Source organism: Salvelinus namaycush, chromosome 13 (assembly GCF_016432855.1).
Source record: "Salvelinus namaycush isolate Seneca chromosome 13, SaNama_1.0, whole genome shotgun sequence".
NCBI lineage: Eukaryota > Metazoa > Chordata > Actinopteri > Salmoniformes > Salmonidae > Salvelinus > Salvelinus namaycush.
In genome coordinates, this window is record NC_052319.1 from 20643199 (window position 1) to 20664977 (window position 21779).

The following is a 21779-nucleotide window of genomic DNA, read 5'->3' on the forward strand; positions in this document are numbered from 1 at the left end:
TATAATTTCTGATACAGAGCAGAATTCATGGTTCCTTCAATCATTACAAGTCATCCAGGTCCTGAGGCAGCAAAGCATCCCCAAACTATCACACTACCGACACCATGCTTGACTGTTGGTACTTCTGGCAAAATCCTCCACAGCGATGTGAGAGAGTGATCAACAACTTCAGCCAGCGTTTGGTTGTACATTGCATCTATAGGTGGCACAACCAGTTAACGAGCGTAAGGGAACAATTAATTTTCACACAGGGGCATAGATACATTAATGTGACCACGCCTCCGAGTAGGGTACAGCAGTAGGGTACTCCCATTAGTCCCATGTAATTAACCTAACTTTGCCGTCATCCTAAGCAAACTACTGACACTTTTTTGTTGTTTCAAGAAACGTTTTCAGCTGCCTCACTTGTCGTTATTTTTATTTATTTATTTTTTTCTTTTTTTTTTTTTTTCTTTTTTTTTTTTTTCTTTTTTTTGGGGTGGATCAGCTTAATATTGCGGAAAGAATGTTGCTTCCAATGTAATTGTCTGCATCATTTCCAATCCCCCATATTTTTTTGGGTAAATATATATATCCATACACGCATGCATACATATATACATATATACATACACATACCTATATAGACATACATACTTTTTTAAAGAATATACCTTTATTATTATTCCCCGCAACCCTACCACCGCTCCCCCAATTGGAGTAAACTAATAAACACTTCTGCTTTTACCTTCAATTTATACATCTTATACCTATTTTACAGACACAGACTACTTTATAATAGTTCTCTCTTGTTTGTTCTTAGTCCTTCCTCTATTTCTGTTGTCCATCCAATTTTATTTCCACTTGTAACTGTGCTATTTCACAAAAGCTCCGCACCTATACACATTTCACAGATCCCGTATGCCCTACATTGTTTATCTTGTTATTAGTCCCACCCTTCAGTTCCACTCAACCCTTCCCATCTATCTTCCAACATCATCCATTTCGGATTTTTATTTGCCATATATTTTTCAACTGTGCTGTGATGCTTCACAAAAGATTTGAACCTTCCTATTCTCATAGCTTCTACAGATTGTAAATTAAAAATAAACATTTTTGCTAAAATAATTATTATATTATTGATTGATTGACTATGGCTTTTCAAATCCCCCAGTATTGCTATCTGTAGCGTTAGTTCTAGGCAAATGTTGCAATTCTTCAGCCATTCCTGGACCTGTGACCAAAAACGAGCTACATATGGACAATACCAAAATAAATGATCTAATGACTCTGCCTCCTCACAACAGAATCTGCAGAGCTGGGAAGATTGTATACCCCATATATATAACATTCTATTAGTTGCAAGAATTTTGTACAGTAATTTAAATTGAAAAATTCGAAGTTTTGAATCCGGCGTTGTTTTGCGTATCAATTCATAAACCATGTGCCATGGAATGGGTACATCGAAAATCTCTTCCCAACTATTTTGCAATTTATATGGCACAGCTGTCAGTTTTTTGGTCCTTAAATGAAATTGGTATATGTTTTTATTTATCACACTTTTCTTTAACCATTTATGTTCTTTAATACAGGGCCGACATACAAGTTCCTTACTTTTTTCCCCTTCTACTTGCCTCTTCCATTTTTGTGGTAATGCTGCAATTAATTGGTTGTAATTTTGGGTAGAGCAGACATTTCCATATGTCTGTGTTAGCTGCATGTGTGACATAACTCCACCAGTCCTATTTATGATATCATTCACAAAAATTATACCTTTTTTAAACATTTCTTCGATAAATACAGTTTTTTTATCAATTACTATATTTGAATTTAACCACAATATTTGTTGTACTATTTGTTCCGTCCTTTCAGGTGGATTAAACTGAAATTGCAACCAACTTTCTAAGGCTTGTTTAAAAAATAAGGATATTTTGGAGATTATTTCCTTTTCAAACAACCGAAAGTGAGCAGGTGTAATCTGAATAAAGGGAAAAAGGCCCTTCTTGAACATAGGATGAGACATTCGTACCAATTTACTAGAGAACCAGTTTGGATTTAAGTATAACTTTTGTATGACTGATGCCTTTAGTGAGAGGTCTAATGCTTTAATATTTAATAATTTCTGCCCTCCGAATTCATATTCGTTATATAAATAGGCCCTTTTAATTTTATCTGGCTTGCCGTTCCAAATAAAATAGAATATTTTTTGTTCATATAATTTAAAAAGCAGGTCACTAGGTGTAGGCAAAACCATAAGCAAATAGGTAAACTGTGATATGACTAAAGAGTTAATCAGGGTGATTTTTCCACAAATAGACAAGTATTTTCCTTTCCATGGTAGCAAGATCTTATCTATTTTTGCTAACTTTCTATAAAAATTTATTGGAGTGAGATCATTTCTTTCTTTTGGGATTTTTATACCGAGTATGTCCACATCTCCGTCAGACCATTTAATTGGTAAACTACATGGCAATATAAAATGTGTATTTTTTAGTGATCCAATACGTAATATGGTACATTTATCATAATTTGGTTTTAATCCAGAGAGGATAGCAAAGGTATCTAGATCCTCTATGAGGCCGTGGAGAGACTCTAGTTGTGGTTTTAAAAGAAAACATGAATCATCAGCGTACAATGACACCTTAGTTTTTAAGCCACGGATTTCTAATCCATTAATATTAATGTTTGATCTAATTTTAACAGCTAACATTTCGATGGCAATAATAAATAGATATGCCGATAGTGGACAACCTTGTTTTACTCCTCTAGATAGTTTAAAACTTTCTGAGATGTAGCCATTATTTACTATTTTACACCTAGGGTTACTATACATAATTTTAACCCATTTTATAAGAGATTCCCCAAAATTGAAATATTCTAGGCATTTATATATAAACTCCAGTCGTACTTTATCAAAAGCCTTTTCAAAATCAGCTATGAAAACCAGACCTGGTGTCCCCGATATTTCATAGTGTTCTATTGTTTCCAGTACTTGCCTTATATTATCTCCAATGTATCGTCCATGTAAAAAACCTGTCTGATTAGGATGAATAATATCTGACAAAACTTTTTTTATTCTATGCGCCAAGCATTTTGCTAGGATTTTTGCATCACAACACTGAAGTGTAAGAGGTCTCCAATTTTTTAATTGGACTGGATCTTTATATATACCACTTGGGTCCTGTTTCAGTAATAACGATATCAGACCTTCTTGTTGCGTGTCTGATAATCTACCATTTATATAGGAGTGGTTAAAACAAGCTAATAATGGTCCTTTGAGTATATCAAAAAAAGTTTTGTATACTTCCACTGGTATGCCATCCAGCCCTGGAGTTTTCCCATCCTTAAAGGCCCCAATTGCATCAAGCAGTTCCTCCTCTGTAATTTGGCCTTCACATGAGTCTTTCTGTACAGATGTTAATTTTACATTATTAATAGGAAAAAAATCCATACAATTAGTTTCAGTTAGTGGAGATGGAGGAGCCTGAAACGAAAACATATTCTTAAAGTACTTTACTTCCTCTTTCAAAATATCATTTGGTGAATCATGCGTGACTCCATCATTTGTAACAAGTTTTAATACATTTTTTTTGGTAGCATTTCTATATTGAAGATTGAAAAAGAATTTGGTGCATTTTTCCCCATATTCCATCCAGTTCGCTTTATTTTTATAATATATTACACTGGATCTTTCTTGAATAAGTTCCTCCATTTCTTTTTGTTTTTCCTCTAACTTATTCTGTGCCTCTATGGCACCGTTTTTATTGCTATCTAACTGTACTGTTAGTCCTTCAATTTCCTTTGTTAATATGGACTCTTTTGATCTAAATTCCCTTTGTTTTATAGATGAGTACTGAATTGCATGGCCTCTAAAGGCACACTTAAAAGTGTCCCATACAATAAGGGGATCTGCTGTACCTATGTTATGTCTGAAAAAGTCAGTTATAAAATCTTCTGTCCTAGTTCTAAACAATTTATCATCTAGTAGACTTTGATTAAATTTCCAATATCCTCGCCCACGTGGAAATTCTGTAAGAGAAATATATATGCCAATTATGTGATGATCCGACCGCATTCTGTCCCCTATCAACACTTTTTTAACTTTTGGTGCCAGAGAGAATGGTATAAGAAAGTAGTCAAGACGACTAGCTTGATTCAGCCTCCGCCATGTATATCTCACTAAATCAGGGTATTTAAGTCTCCATATATCCACTAATTCCAATATATCCATGACATTCATGATTTCCTTAAGTGCCTGAGGGTGATAGTTTGTAGTGTGATTTCCTTTCCGGTCTATAGAGGTATTTAAGACCGTATTAAAATCTCCCACTATAATAATAGAGTCTAGTGTTGCTTGTAGAGTTGATAAATTCTTATATATATTTTCAAAGAAGCTTGGATCATCATTATTCGGACCGTATAGGTTAACAAGCCATATTTGTTTATTGTCCAATAACATATTTAAAATAATCCATCTACCTTGAGGATCTGTTTGGACAATTTGCACATTTGGATCAAAATTATTGTTAATTAAAACCATCACCCCTTTTGAATTTCTTTGCCCATGGGAGAAATATATTTTGCCCCCCCAGTTCTTTTTCCACAAAACTTCATCTAAAACTGTTGAATGGGTTTCCTGTAAACAATAGATATTATAATCCTTCTCTTTTAGCCAGGTAAATACTGATCGTCTTTTCTTATTATCTGCTAAGCCATTACAATTGTAACTGGCTATACTTATTTCACCACTTACCATAATGAGACACACCTTTCATTCTTTTAATCAGAATATATTTTTGTAAACGTACTATTAAAAAGTAACATAATGATTGAGTGTCTATATAGTTGTACCATGATATTTGCATTTCTACTAAGTAAACCTCCAATTGGTCCCTACTATTCCACCCGCTAAAAGGCCTCATCTCGAGATGGCTTGTCATCCCAATGCCCGGTAGACCACCCTCGACCCCCTGTATCCCATAGCCCTGAACCGACTGGGATCCATTCTTTGAAAAGAGCATACAGTGCCATTTACCGAATTGAAGAAGATCAATTACCATATGCATTTCCATTGCCCTCACCTCGATTTGTATTATATATATCTGTGGATCATCCTCTATTGTCCCTAACATCTTTTACTTCTTCCTTCGCAACAGTTGTGGGATACACACATACACCCACACACACTCAGCCCTTACCCCCACACAACCATAAGCTCACTTTCTCAACAATTGCACCATCCCAGAGCCCAACTCAAGATGGGTCATGATTTACAAATGCACTTGCAGTTGCAGCTGCATGAGAAGGCCTGCAAGACCGCACAAAAAATTAGCAAAAATTGAGAGATTTATTTACCATTGTCATATCCTAGATAATGGAGGTCAAATGTACACCTTATTCCTGAAACACCCACAATACGGCCACCCGTCATGACCATGTCCCCACGCATCACCATGCAGTCCGACTTTGATTTTGTGCCGCCAGGGCCACAATAATATACCCCCTCTCTGAATGTCCGAGTGTGACCCCCTCCCCATGGGTTACTGCAGCTAGTGTTGCCAGCACTGCCACTGCCTGGGTGGGGCACCCCACCGGAATCCCCACCGGCTAGGTACAAGGTCGTCAAGGTTCTCATTAGCAGCTTTGAGAATTTCCTTGTATATTATGCTCTCCCTTTATGGGGCTTTGGCTTTGCAGGACCAACCCTGCCAAGCAGGCTCAGAATCTTGAGGGGGCAGTGCTGCTCTTGGTCTCTGACCTCATTTTCACTTGTCGTTATTAATATACAGTACTTGGCGGTCAAAACAACGACTGATTTGCATGATACTTATTCTGCCACCAATTTCTTACCCTAACAATGACAGTAAAGTTAGTAAATCTGGCGCAATATACTTATGTCACTGTTTGTTTACCCCTAGCTTGTTTGCTGGTTAGCTGACTGGCTAGCTAGAAAAGTTCATCTCAACCCAATTTGTTAGTTTTAGATCGGTCACGTGCTGTTTAACTACTTCCAGTCTTTGCCTTCTCTTGAACGGTCTAGGTATTTTAAAGAGCTCATTCTTGTTGGCTTGCCTACAGTATATGTCCTTTCAATTTGCTGGAGACCATCTGGGGATACAACCCTACCAAATTGACCAAACCAAAGCAGTCTATGATATCTTCACCTACTTGGTGGAATCTCCAGGTTTGCATAAATATCCAAATGCAGAAGAATATTATAGTGTTATTTGGATGGACACAGCCCACTAGTCCTTACTACAAGCTAACTAGCAAGCTTTATGCAAAACGATTTACCGATGATGATGTGCTTGAACACACAAATGTATTGAGTAACCAGAGCCCATCCATCATCATTTCCATCATCATATCGACATCATAGCCTGAAACAATGAGGTTCGTCTAACCTGGTCCTTGGGCATTTGAGTAAACTTAATTTGGTGGTCTTTTCTCCTACTATTGTTCAAACAAAACGGTACGTAACAGCTTTTTGGCAAATTAAAAGCAGGGTTAGTTTGCCAATTAAAGAAACTAAAGTCTGTTGGAATTGGCTCTTCGGCTGATAATCGTGACGTACATTCATTTGACTTTCTCTGTTCATGCTAACATTTTTATGTTTAGAATGAAAGTGTTTTTAGGTATGATGTAGTTTATTAAAACGACATAGAAGTATGTTAAAATGACCAACCAAGCATATTCAAAAAGTTTATAGAATAAAATGTAAAAAGAATACAGCCGTTGTTGGGTAATGCGTAAAGTTGCCAATTTAACATGGGAGTAATGGGCGTAAGCTATGGCTGTACCCTACTCAAGGTTGAGGTCACGTTAAGCCATGCCACGCCATGTGTATCTCTTGGGTGTTGCATAACTTTGTTTATTAAATAAATGAAATAAATATCAACATTTGTTCACTCAAAGTGCAACTAAAAGTTCTTTGCTGTGAAAAACAACACTATCCTAGTAATATTTTACCTAATCGGAACTACTGTAAGACATCTAATTTATCAAATGTTATATTTCAAAACGTATTCCAATTCACTTTGATCAAATCCTCACTAGCATATTATAAGACATGAAGCAGGACATGAGTCTACACTTACACAATCAACATACTTCCTGACACACACACACACACACACACACACACACACACACACACACACACACACACACACACACACACACACACACACACACACACACACACACACACACACACACACACACACACACACACACTTTGTCACCTCACCTGTGCTGTGGCAGCTGTCCCCATCGGGGCCCAGCCTCCAGCCTGGGTAGCAGGAGCACTTGACGGTGGTCTTGTACTGCTCACACATCTGGCTGCACTTCAGATGCCTACTGCAGTAGTCCACCGCCTCACACGTCCTGTTGTTAGAGTCCAGTTGGAGCCCTGCAGGGCAGGAGCAGACCACCCCTGTCCCTGGTACCACTGTGCATTGATGGCTGCAGCCACCCTTGGCCACCAAACACTTATCTAGGAGCAGAGAGAGGAGTAGAGAGAGGGCACAGGAAGTAAGAGCCAACTCTGATCTGGGAGTAGAGTGAGAGAGGACAGGATGTAAGTACCAAACACTAATATGAAAGCAGAGAAAGAGGTCAGGGACTAAGAGCCTTAATAGCCTACTATAGAGGTTGAGATTGGAGACTAGAGAGAATGAGAGAGGGACAGGGAACTAAGAATCTTAATATTAGAGAGACTGAGATGGTTTTCAGCATCAGATGGTCATCGACAGGGTCTAAACGGAGGTTAGAGAAATAATAGACCATAGTATGTTGGGCCATATGCTGTACAGTAAAAAAAATGCAGAATTAAAAAGGGTTGTTTTTGAGAACTAGCTGGCACAAGAATAACACTACCACTTTTTGCTCTAAGCCAGAGATTGCTAGTCGAGCATGATGATGGAAAATATCCGCTGCATATACAACGCAAGGAAAAGCTATTACATAATGAAAGAGGTTCCGCAGTTCAGTTGGTCCGCAACGGTTTGACCTGAGGGATGATGCCTTTATTACTGTCAAGGCTTCAACACATCATGAAATCTGAAAGTTGTGCACTATTCCTTTCACAAAACTGATATGGAGAGGGAGAAAAAAAGAATGACTTTTCTTTCTTTGTGCAGTCTGTAATGGAATGCTTTTCTCTGAAGCAGCTAGCTATCTGATTATTGTGGGGTGCCAGACAGGTCCAGAAGATGAAAAGGCAATTTGGTGCAACAATCACACTACAGGTCCAAAGTCTCCTTTCTAGCTAGCCATGATTAAGATGATCTTATTGGCACAGACCAGAAAGGGTTGAAATCTCTCTGCGGGGGTCTCCTAGCTGCAGAGGAGGGTAGAGGAGAGCTGTGCTCCCATAGGTTACAGCTGGAGGAATGACTCCTGCTGAGTTAGCTCAAATCAATCAGGCCCCTTAAGGTCTCCCTGTATGACCTAATTGCCTATGAAGCAGGCAGCGCAGTGTGGGCCTTTTCTCAAAGGTTGTGTCACAAATGGCACCCTCTTCCCTATACCCTTTTTCATAAACCATTTTCCCCATAGGGCTATGTTCAAAAGTAGTGCACTATGTAAGGAATAGTGTGCCATTTGAGAGGAAGATAAGTGATAACACTCTCTGAGCTACGGCGTCTAACTATGGTCCCCCATGAGGTTTCTGCTAGCAACTCTGAAATGAACCGATACGTTTAGGTTGTTCAGTCAAATAGATTAGATGTGTACTATTCACATGAGATTCACAGATTTTCCCTCCGATGGGCCATGGACAAACAGATCTGTGCTGGTAATCATTGGAGAAATCTGGTAGCTATTCTTTATGTTCGGTCCCCTTGATGACTGAATCAAAATCAACAGCATGTTGACGCGTCATCGTGCTGCTCTCAAGGCTATGGGAATTAAAATATATTGTACCACTCCTTAGGGACAGACAGAGTTTGACACATCTGACTCTGGGTTCTTGTTATATGAGACGGGAAATTGAAGCTCACACAGCTTATACTGTATATTCTGTCTGAGGTGTGTGTCCCAGTAGAAAAATGATCTCTAAACACATCTCTTCTACTTAAACACATGAAATGATTCATCACAACTCACACACTAATTAGTCTCGACGATCTCAAGCAATATGATGTACTACAGATAATAGTTCTTTCCTACCACAGAAAGGCCCTTCGTCAGACAGGTCTGCACAGTCCGGCTTGCCGTTGCAGATCTTTTCTGGTGGTAGGCAAGTGGAAGTGTCATTGGCACAGGGGTATTTTGGAGGTTTACAGACAGCTGCCTCACAGGACTCCTCATCAGAACGATCCTCACAGTCGATATCTCCATCACACACCCAGCTCTTGGTGATGCACTTTCCTGTTGGTGTGACACACATATACAGACATTTATGGAAACACACACATACACACACACACACACACACACACACACACACACACACACACACACACACACACACACACACACACACACACACACACGATTCATTAACACAACCAGACACAGAAAATATTCCTCAAAGACGATATCAATCATCAGCTGTCCCTACAGTAGAGTAGAACCTCTGAAATATAACCATAAGGTATCTTTACTTTTACTCTGGTACGCCAATTGGGTACTTTTTCCACCACTGCAAACATGTAGATAAAACCAAGCTCTCGATATGCCAGAATGTATCATCGTTAATGCAGCTATGCCTGTGACTGTGTGAAGCCTGGATTGCAGAGCATTCCAATTTAGAGGCCCAATTTTAAAGCTACATCACATGGAGAATTGATTCGCTGTTGCACATTCCGAGAGAAAAGAGATGCTATTATAAAATCTATGCTGTACCCATGACATACTACATGGAGAGTTAGAGAATGTAGAGTTTATATGTGTTTTAAACATGTTTCCAATTTTGCCATTTGATGTTGATCAACTACAGACATTTAACTTTGCTCCTAGTTTAGCATTAATGTAATGGTCAAATATATAATATTATGTCTGTCCATATTGTGCTGTTAGACAAACATTGTAGCTAGCAAGTTTCGTATCTGGGTTCCAGTTACTGACACGGTAGTCTCTTAGCTACAGCATATCATACAGTACCTGTGTCTTTGCAGGTGAACTTGGCCTTGGGGTCGCACATCCTCTTGGTGCCCTCACAGGCCATCTCGTCAGTCCCATCCTCACAGTCTTTGTCTCCGTCACACCTCCAGCGCTCTGGGATACACGTCCCATCTGCCGTACAGTGGAACTCATCCCTAGTGCACTCTATCACAGGAGGCAATGCTGCAAGGGAAAATATACATACAGTACAAGTCAAAAATTTGGACACACCTACTCATTCAAGGGGTTTTCTTTAGTTGTACTATTTTCTAAATTGTAGAAAAATAGTAAAGACATCAAAACTATGAAATAAGACATATGGCATCATTTAGAAACCAAAAAAAGTGGTAAACAAATTAAAATATATTTTATACTTGAGATTCTTCAAAGCAGCAACCCTTTGCCTTGATGACAGTTTTGCACACTCTTGGCATTCTCTCAACAAGCTTCATGAGGTAGTCACATGGAATGCATTTCAATTATCAGGTGTGCCTTGTTAAAAGTTAATTTGTGGAATTTCTTTACTTCTTAAAACTTCTTACGGCTGAAATCCCGTTAACGGGATCGATTTGACAACAGCCAGTGAAAGTGCAGGGCACCAAATTCAAACAACAGAAATCTCATAATTAAAATTCCTCAAACATACAAGTATTATACACCATTTTAAAGATAAACTTGTTGTTAATCCGACCACAGTGTCCGATTTCAAAAAGGCTTTACGACGAAAGCATACCATGCGATTATGTTAGGTCAGTGCCTATTCACAGAAAAACAGAGCCATTTTTCCAGCCAAAGAGAGGAGTCACAAAAAGCAGAAATAGAGATAAAAATCAATCACTAACCTTTGATGATCTTCATCAGATGGCACTCATAGGACTTCATGGTACACAATACATGTATGTTTTGTTTGATAAAGTTCATATTTATATCCAAAAATCTCAGTTTACATTGGCGCGTTATGTTCAGTAATGTTTTGCTTCCAAAACATCCGGTGATTTTGCAGAGAGCCACATCAATTTACAGAAATACTAATCATAAATGTTGATAAAAATACAAGTGTTATGCATGGAATTAAAGATATACTTCTCCTTAATGCAACCGCTGTGTCAGATTTCAAAAAAGCTTTACAGCGAAAGCACACCATGGAATAATCTGAGTACAGCGCTCAGCCACCAAAACAAGCCATACAGATACCCGCCATGTTGTGGAGTCAACAGAAGTCGGAAATAGCATTATAAATATTCACTTACCTTTGATGATCTTCATAGGAATGCACTCCCAGAAATCCCAGTTTCACAATACATGTTTGTTTTGTTCGATAAAGTCCATCATTTATGTCCAAATACCTCCTTTTTGTTTGCGCGTTTAGTTCACAAATCCAAATTCACAAGGCGCAGGCACTTAGTCCAGACGAAAAGTCAAAACAGTTCCATTACAGTTCGTAGAAACATGTCAAACGATGTATAGAATCAATCTTTACCATGTTTTTATCATAAATCTTCAATAATATTCCAACCGGACAATTCCTTTGTCTTTAGAAATGAAAGGGAACGCAGCTCGCTCTCACGGCTGCGCGCGTGACTTAGCTCATGGCATTCTGCCAGACCCCTTAGTTAACTTCTTGTCAATAGGGGGAGCTGTTAGCACTATTTTTTTCTTGATGTTCCCAAATTAAACTGCCTCGTACTCAATTCTTGCTTTACAATATGCATATTATTATTACTATTGGATAGAAAACACTCTCTAGTTTCTAAAACCGTTTGAATTATGTCTGTAAGTGAAACAGAAGTGGACTTAGAGCAATTTCCCTATGTGGAGTTGAGAATGCAGATTTTTCCAACCTGTTCTCAGACCTGTGTATAACTTTGCCTGTCTTCTATTGGTTGAGATGCACTGCATACGCCTTCCCCTGGGTGTCAGCGAATAGAGGGCCTTGAAATGGAGTCTCTACGCAGATCAGAAAGTCTATAAATTGATTGGAATCGATGTGTCCCTTCTTTTGCTTCTTCGCGCTGACGCACTGAGGATCTTGGCATGTCGTTTTAGAAGCTCCCGTTTTAGGAACTAGTTATATCCGGCTCTGTTTTTATTCGATATAGGCTTTAAAGACATCATAATCTTGTTATTTTGAACCGATTTATATCAGTTTATGTCAGTATATTGCGATTTTCGGGTATTTATTTTCTTGGCGCTGTAGGAAGTTGGGTATCTCTGGCCCACATGGCTAATGTTTACTGCTAATTGCAACGTGGAAGACGACATTCTACAACCTAGCAACGATTCTTTTGGACAAAGGACACCTATCCCAAGATTCTGATGGGAGGTCATCAAAAAGTAAGAACTATTTATGCTGATAATTCATTGTTCTGTTGAAAAAAGTCAAATGCATAAGATGCCATTACTTGCAGTGTAGCCTTGCTTTATCGCACCCTGTATTGCGCAGTATTGTTAATTTTAAAAATGTAATTCAGCGATTGCATTAAGAACTAATTTGTCTTTCAATTGCTGTCCAACCTGTATTTTTTTAGTCAAGTTTATGAATAGTTTTCGATAAGAATAGGGGCCTTTCCAAGATGGCGCCGGACAGATTGCTTGAGTATTTGGACACTATTCTCAATGTATAAGCACGATTTGTGCCGCTAAATATGCACATTTTCGAACAAACTCTATATGCATTGTGTAATATGATGTTACAGGACTGTCATCTGAAGAATTCTGAGAAGGTTAGTGAAAAAATTAATATATTTTGGTGGTGAATACGTTATCGCTATGTTTGGCTGGAATCAATGCTGTTGTGTGGTTTGCTATTGTGCTAAGCTAATATAACGCTATATTGTGTTTTCGCTGTAAAACACTTAGAAAATCTGAAATATTGTCTGGATTCACAAGATCTGTGTCTTTCAATTGCTGTACGCTGTGTATTTTTAAGAAATGTTTTATGATGAGTAATTAAGTAATACACGTTGCTCTCTGTAGTTATTCTAGTCGCTTTGGGGAGAGTTGTGATGGTGGCTGCAATGGTAAACTATGATTTATACCTGAAATATGCACATTTTTCTAACAAAACATATGCTATACAATAAATATGTTATCAGACTGTCATCTGATAAAGTTGTTTCTTGGTTAGTGGCTATTTATATCTTTATTTGGTCGAATTTGTGATAGCTACTGATGCAGTAAAAAAATGGTGGAGTAAGAAAAGTGGTGTCTTTTGCTAACGTGGTTAGCTAATAGATTTACATATTGTGTCTTCCCTGTAAAACATTTAAAAAATCAGAAATGATGGCTGGATTCACAAGAAGTGTATCTTTCATCTGGTGTCTTGGACTTGTGATTTAATGATATTTAGATGCTAGTATTTACTTGTGACGCTATGCTAGGCTATGCTAGTCAGCTTTTTTACTGGTGGGGGTGCTCCCGGATCCGGGTTTGGGAGGAATTAGAGGTTAAACAGCTCTTATTCGCTCCCCCTTCACAGTAGAAGCCTGAAACAAGGTTCTAAAGACTGCTGACATCTGGTGGAAGCCTTGGGAATCGGACCAAATTTACACTGTATCTTGGATAGGCATATACTTGAAAATCTATAAACCTCAGATTTCCCACTTCCTGCTTGGATTTTATCTCGGGTTTTTGCCTGCCATATGAGTCATGTTATACTCATAGACATCATTCAAACAGTTTTAGAAACTTCAGAGTGTTTCTATCCACATCTACTAATAATATGCATATCTTAGCTTCTGGGCCTGAGTAGCAGGCAGTTTACTCTGGGCACGCTTTTCATCCGAACGTGAAAATAGCGCCCCCAGCCATAAGAAGTTAATAAGGAAAAGCCAGTTAGTTGTGTTTTGACAAGGTAGGAGTGGTGTACAGAAGATAGCCCTATTTGGTAAAAGACCAAGTCCCTATTATGACAAGAACAGCTCAAATAATTAAAGAGAAACAACAGTCCATCATTACTTTAAGACATGAAGGTCAGTCATTCCGGAAACTTTCAATAACTTTGAAAGTTTCTTCAAGTGCAGTTGCAAAAACCATCAAGCGCTACAATGAAACTGTCTCTCATGAGGACCGCCACAGGAAAGGAAGACCCAGAGTTACCTCTGCTGCATAAGTTCATTAGAGTTAACTGCACCTCAGAATGCAGCCCAAATAAATAACATACACATCTCAACATCAACAGTTCAGAGGAGAATGTGTGAGTCAGGCCTTCATGGTCGAATTACTGCAAAGAAACCACTACTAAAGGACACCAATAATAATAATAGACTTGCTAGGGCCAAGAAACACAAGCAATCTGTCCTTTGGTGTGATGAGTCCAAATTTGATATTTTGGTTCCAACCACCGTCTCTTTGTGAGACACAGAGCAGGTGAACGGATGATCTCTGCATGTGTGGTTCCCACTATGAAGCATGGAGCAGGAGGTGTGATGGTGTGGGAGTGCTTTGCTGGTGACACTGTCAGTGATTTATTTAGAATTCAAAGCACTCTGAACCAGCATGGATTCTACAGCATTCTGCATCGATACACCATCCCATCTGGTTTGCGATTAGCGGAACTATCATTTGTTTTCAACAGGACTATGACCCAACACATCTCCAGGCTGTGTAAGGTATCTTTGACCAAGGAGAGTGATGGAGTGCTGCATCAGAGGACCTGGCCTTCACAATCACCCGACCTCAACCCAATTGAGATGGTTTGGGATGAGTTGGACACCAGAGTGAAGGAAAAGCAGGCAACAAGTGCTCAGCATGTGGGAACTCCTTCAAGACTGTTGGAAAAGCATTCCAGGTGAAGTTGGTTGAGAGAATACCAAGAGTGTATAAAGCTGTCATCAAGGAAAAATATTGCTACTTTGAAAAATCTAAAATATATTTTGATTTGTTTCACACTTTTTTTGCTTACTACATAGTTCCATGTGTGTTATTTCATAGTTTTGATGTCTTAACTATTATTCTACAAAGTAGGTCATTTTCTTGCTGGAAGGTGAACCTCCGTCCCAGTCTCAAATCTCTGGAAGACTGAAACAGGTTTCCCTGTATTTAGCGTCATCCATCATTCCTTCAATTCTGACCAGTTTCCCAGTCCCTGCCAACTGAAAAACCTCCCACAGCATGATGCTGCCACCACGCTTCCCTGTTGGGTTTGTACCAGACTTAGCGTTTTCCTTGATGGCCAAAAAGCTACATTTTCGTCTCATCTAACCAGAGAACCTTCTTCCATATGTTTGGGGAGTCTCCCACATGCCTTTTGACAAACACCAAACGCTTAAAGTGGTCCTATGGACAGATACTCCAATCTCCGCTGTGGAGCTTTGCATCTCCTTCAGGGTTATCTTTGGTCTCTTTGTTGCCTCTCTGATTAATGCCCTCCTTGCCTAGTCCGTGAGTTTTGGTGGGCGGCCCTCTCTTGGCAGGTGTGTTGTGGTGCCATATTCTTAAATTTTTTAAATAATGGATTACATAGTGCTCCGTGGGATGTTCAAAGTTTCAGATATTTTTTTTATAACCCAATCCTGATCTGTACTTCTCCACAACTTTGTCCCTGAGCTGTTTGGAGAGCTCATTGGTCTTCATGGTGCCGCTTGTTTGGTAGTGCCCCTTGCTTAGTTGTGTTGCAGACTCTGAGGCCTTTCAGAACAGGTGTATATACACTGCTCAAAAAAATAAAGGGAACACTTAAACAACACAATGTAACTCCAAGTCAATCACACTTCTGTGAAATCAAACTGTCCACTTAGGAAGCAACACTGATTGACAATACATTTCACATGCTGTTGTGCAAATGGAATAGACAAAAGGTGGAAATTATAGGCAATTAGCAAGACACCCTCAATAAAGGAGTGGTTCTGCAGGTGGTGACCACAGACCACTTCTCAGTTCCTATGCTTCCTGGCTGATGTTTTGGTCACTTTTGAATGCTGGCGGTGCTCTCACTCTAGTGGTAGCATGAGACGGAGTCTACAACCCACACAAGTGGCTCAGGTAGTGCAGCTCATCCAGGATGGCACATCAATGCGAACTGTGGCAAGAAGGTTTGCTGTGTCTGTCAGCGTAGTGTCCAGAGCATGGAGGCGCTACCAGGAGACAGGCCAGTACATCAGGAGACGTGGAGGAGGCCGTAGGAGGGCAACAACCCAGCAGCAGGACCGCTACCTCCGCCTTTGTGCAAGGAGGAGCACTGCCAGAGCCCTGCAAAATGACCTCCAGCAGGCCACAAATGTGCAAGTAATTTTTTTTATTTCACTTCACCACAATTTGGACTATTTTGTGTATGTCCCTTACATGAAATCCCCCAAAAAACAATATAGGAAAAACGCCAAGGTTGATGAATACATTTACAAGGCACTGTAAATAGAATCCTTATGTAACAGCGGAAATGTGTTTGTTTTTTGACAATATTGGGTTATATATATTCTTTTAAATTATATTTTTAATCATGCTAAGTAGTCACAAGACCGACTGTATATAACCTAACCACTTCCACATTGCCAATAATTTATTTTTAATTTCCAGGGTTTTTTCTGGATCAAAATGGGGCTTAGGTGGTGGCATGGCAGTGGGTGTGGCCATTGCTGCAATTTTAAAGCTATTTTCCTGCAATTCTACACATTTTTCCATGGCTTATGCTATGTTTACAAAATCAATGACCAAAATGCTCCTGAATGCATAATGTTTTGAATTTTAGATTCTCCCTGACTGTCTAGCCTTTATTTTAGTGATTATGAGTTCTCAAAGAGGACCTTATTTAAAAATATATAGGTCCATTATCTTTCCTGCATGCTTTATATCTAGTTAGCTGTTCTAAGTTGTATTCGTTTTTTTACTGTTTTGACATGGGTGGGCTACCTAACAAAACAGTTAGGCAGCCCACCCAAGACTTTTCTATGCAAAAAACTCTGACTTCCAAAAAGAAAACACATTTAATGCTTGGATGTCAGAGATCAGAAGGATTTCCATAACAGTCAGAGCCTGCTGAGCCAGAGCTGTTACCCCTGGGGTGGCCCACAACACAGCAACACTACACTGTGTTAGAGTAGAGAGGAAAAGGCTGGAGCTGGGGCTCAGGCTTGACATCAGGACACGGTTTGATGAATAGCTTCCTCATTCTAGTGACAAGCTAGTGAGCTGTGAGTATTCCAGCCGGCCGGGCCCAACTCAACCTTCTGGGGTAATTATAACAGATTAAAATATTCTTGATGGTTGTACTCTTGTAAAGAGTAGATGAGATTAGATCAGCCGAGCGAGAGCCGAGCAAGGAGGATGAAGACTTAAGGACATTAGACCAGGCCAATTAATAATTACTTTGAACTCATCATTATCTTTAAAAATAAATCTTTCTACTGATTTAAATGGCAATTGAATAATTGATAGTTACAATCATTGATACATGTGTAGTAATGAGGAGTAGTAAGCCTGACTTGAAACATCTACCTCATGTTGAGATAGATAATGTGATACTTAGTGCAAAATGTACTTGACAAAATGAGGGATGGCGCTATCACTTAGAGTAGAATTTTCATTATGGATTCATGGTAGTAGTAGCAGCATGATTTATCTTAACTGTGGGAACATAATCTTGTAATTGCTAACAAAAAGTGCTACGATACAGGTATTAAACAAATAACAGCATTGTTTCTCTCACCAGCTCCATCTCCTCCACAAGTAGTGTTCTCATCGCTGAAGTCCCCACAGTCGTTGTCCCCATCGCAGGCCCAGTGGTCTGGGATACACCTCCCACTGGAGCACTGGAACTGGGTGTTGGAACAGGAGTGGACACAACCAACCTCGTCACTACCATCTCCACAGTCATCATCTAGGGATACAGAGGAAAAAGAGTAAGTGTGACTGACTAGGTTTGACTCCTGCATATCATTAAACTGTGTTAGCACGCTAAGCTAAAGCCTATGCATTAGCTTGGGGAGGTAACATAAGTCTTCACTTACAGGCAAGGTTATAGTACTCAGCTCATGGGTGTGGTTTTCTGAACCACTTTAGTTACATAAGGAGACAGTGGTTGATTTCAAAGTTGTGGGTTATATGAGGTGCATGAAATGTACAGTAGCTCAGTGTTTCTCAACTTCTGTCCTTGAGTATTCTGACCTCAAAGTTGCTGATCTTTATTGAAGCTCTGTACAATCATACCAGATTCGCAAGGATGGTCGTTGAGGGAGAAACAGCTATAGTAGAAACGTACCTGAATCACAATGCCACTTGACACTGATGCATCTCCCATTGGAACAGCTGAACTGGGTGAGGGGCTCACAGGTCGGGAAGGCTGTAGACACAAAGGCAGAGAGAAAATCAACTATAGTTATCTAAACCTCAAACCCATAGGGCCACATTCATTCTGAAAATACATTGTCTGAAACTCCTTCCAAACACTCCATTCCAAATCAAACTGTATTTATCACATGTGCCGAATACAACTGTCGAAGACTTCGCAGTGAAATGCTTGCTTACGAACCTTGCCCAACGATGCAAAGTAAAAAAAAAAAAATGAAAAAAAAAATGAAATACACAAGTTTTGAGCTATATTCAGGGAGTACCCGTATCAGATCAATGTTCAGAGGTACAAGGTATTTGAGGTAGATATGTACATGAAGTCAGGGTAAAGTAACTAGGCATCCAAATAGATAATAATAAGAGTAAAATAAAGAACAGAGTAGCAGCAGCAAATGAAGAGTGTAAAAGTGTGTGTATGTACAGTATGTGTGTATTATGAATCCCCATTAGCTGCTGCCTGTCTTTGTGTAGCTTCACAGTCCCCGCTGTTCCATAAGGTGTATTTTTATCTGTTTTTAAAATCTGATTCTAATGCTTGCATCAGTTACCTGATGCGGAATAGAGTTCCATGTAGTCATGGCTCTTTGTAGTACTGTGCGCCTCCCATAGTCTGTTCTGGACTTGGGGACTGTGAAGAGACCGATGTCTTGTGTGGTATGCATGGGTGTCTAAGCTGTGTGCTAGTTGTTTAAACAGACAGCTCGGTGTCTGTGTATGTGTGTATGTGTGTTGTGTCGGTATGCGTGTGTGTGTTGTGTGTGCGCCCATGTAGTGTATGTGAATGTGTGAGGGTTTTGTGTGGGAGTGAGTGTAGTGTGTGTGAGTGAGTATATGGAGTGTATATAAAGTCTAGTGAGTGTGCGTAGGGTCAGTGCAAGATTGAGTCAGTGCAGACAGTTCGGATACCATTAATTGACTATTTAGCAGTCTGGCTATTTAGCAGTCTTATGGCTTCGAGGTAGAAGCTGTCTCGGATCCTATTGGTCCGAGAGCCGATGCTCCGGTACCGTTCGCCGGACAGTAGCAGAGTGAACAGTCTATGGCTTGGGTGGCTGGATTGTTTGGCAATTTTTCAGGCCTTACTATGACACCTCCTGATATAGAGGTCCTGGATGGCGGACAGCCCAGTGATGTACTTAGTGGATTAGGCTATTTCAGCCACACCCATTGCTTACAGGTGTATAAAACCGAGCGCACCGTCATAGGATGCCACCTTTCCAATAAGTCAGTTCGTCAAATTTCTGCCCTGATAGAGCTGTAAGTGCAGTAAGTGCTGTTATTGTGAAGTGGAAACCTCTAGGAGCAACAACGGCTCAATCGCGGCGTGGAGCTTCAGGTTTTAAAAACCCACTGTCGCTGCAGTGGAGAAAATTGAGCTTCCAGAGACTCTGTGGGAACTCCTACAGCGCAGTAATGCCTGAGGAATCTCAGACAACACTATGAGAGAGAATATGTTTTGCAGCGCAGCTTGATTATGACTGAATGAAGTCGAGCATGAACTTTAATTACAGCTTACACCCTGGCTGTTTGTGACTGTGTATTGAAGCAGCTTAGTAAGCACACAAAGGAGTCGGAGACGATACAACACTATGCAGGGCCTGGCACTGATCATCAGAGATTGCCATGCGCCATCTTTACCACAAACAGTGAAGGGACAGGAGGTTTTAAAAACCTTTTAAATGTGTTTTCCCAGTTTTTTTACGATTTGTAAGTAATTCAACTAGTTCCACCTCACATCACTAAATATGTAACTTACGGCATGGAAAGCTCCCTCTACATGAAAGTCACACACAAGTATAGTTATGAGATTAGACTAGTGTACCAGAAAGATAACAAGTTACAGTATAGCCAGTTGAAATCAGGTACTGTAAAAAGAAATATGAAAACAAAATAAACTGTTGAGTCATAAAAATGGCAAGCACTACAACTTACTTTGGTATAAGTTTTGATACACTGCGTAATTCTGCAATACTAAAATGTTTTTTTTTTTAAATGCTACACGTGTTATTTTGCAGCATCATTCTAACTCTCCTTAATCAGTGAGTAAGAAGTGAATGCTCAGCTCCTGGCCCTGAGGACTCAGGGCTATTTAATAATGTAACTGCTAAAACTCACACGAATGAAACAAGCAATGTAAGAGAGACAACAAAGTATTCAAGGAACTAGTAAATTAAGAAATAGCTATAAGGGACATTCTTGTAGGAAAATGAGATTTAGGGGAAACAGCTTGAAAACAGTGTCAGATAGATAGCAAGGACATCATAATAAATCTATTCTTATTTCTCCAAATAATAAGCACACTGGTACACTCATGCATCCCCTTCACAACTAAGACTATGCCAATTAAAAGGTAACCCAATAGCCTGCTCATTAATCATATTCAACAACCTGTGATTGTTCAATTGGATATTGCATTTTACTTTTCAGAAACTAGATAAGAACAAGCCTTTTAACTCCTTAAAAAGAGGAAAGCACTATATTTTAATAGAAATATAACCAACTGGCTGCTGTGCACTAGACAAGAACACACACTAAGAGTTCAAACAGCCAAGCTAGCATTCAGTTGTCTCACCAGGAGGCAAATTTTGAAATACTTTTAAGGCTTCTCTGGTGTAGTTGGGTCACTAAAAGACGAGCTGTCTTTTCCACTGAACCATTTCCTCTGAGCTACACCTCACAGCGGTATGTCCTTTTCTTTTCCTCTCAAGGTTGGGGATGAGGTCAATAGAATCTTCAGATCTGACAGTGTCATCGTAAAAGTGGTCACATCTTCTTCTTTGAAAGCCTCTCTTGGCGTTTAAAAACCCAGCACTTTCCTTCCTTTCCAAAAACATAAACAGCAGAGAGTGTTTGTTCTGATTTGGTCTACTAGGTCATTTTAGTGTGAATAATCTTACAGGGTTGAAACCTAACTTGAGATTCTCACCCTTAACGATCATACATAATCAAAAACTGAGATTATCGCCAGGATTCAGGGCCATATAATGCAGACTGAGAGTCTAACTCACTACAGGACGAAGTCTCATCGGACATGTCCCCGCAGTCGTCGTCTCGGTCGCAGCACCAGGCCTGGGGGATACAGCGTCCGTTCCGACAGGAGAACTGGTTGGGCTGACAAGCCTGGGCTGAGAAAGAGAAAGACATGGAAGACAGCAGAGCATTTGTAATTCAATCACATGGGTGTTAAGTTAAAGCCAGACATGTTCAGCCCCCTAATGATCATTCAATCATATGGCATGTCAATGTAAGGCCTGTGGAGCTTAAGTTGATCTCTCCATGACAGATATATCACATATATAAAGTCTGGAGTAAACGAGCAGAGCCCTTAAACTAACCTTTCAGTCACATACATTGACACATTTGTTGTTTTGGCTCTGTACTCCAGCACTTTGGATTTGAAATGATACAAT

The 21779-nt window shown here is 39.7% G+C and overlaps 1 protein-coding gene across 1 annotated transcript in view; it reads right to left on the reverse strand.

Moving 5' to 3' along the window:
* Positions 1-21779, reverse strand: part of lrp1bb (low density lipoprotein receptor-related protein 1Bb) — a 346624-nt gene that overhangs the window by 175391 nt on the left and 149454 nt on the right. Inside the window, exons 17-22 of the mRNA XM_039006274.1 lie at positions 21378-21494; positions 18281-18361; positions 17729-17899; positions 10087-10269; positions 9151-9351; positions 7229-7474 (exon numbers count right to left, since the gene is read on the reverse strand). Coding sequence (XP_038862202.1) covers positions 7229-7474; positions 9151-9351; positions 10087-10269; positions 17729-17899; positions 18281-18361; positions 21378-21494 — 999 coding nt within the window. The remainder of the gene's footprint in view (positions 1-7228; positions 7475-9150; positions 9352-10086; positions 10270-17728; positions 17900-18280; positions 18362-21377; positions 21495-21779) is intronic.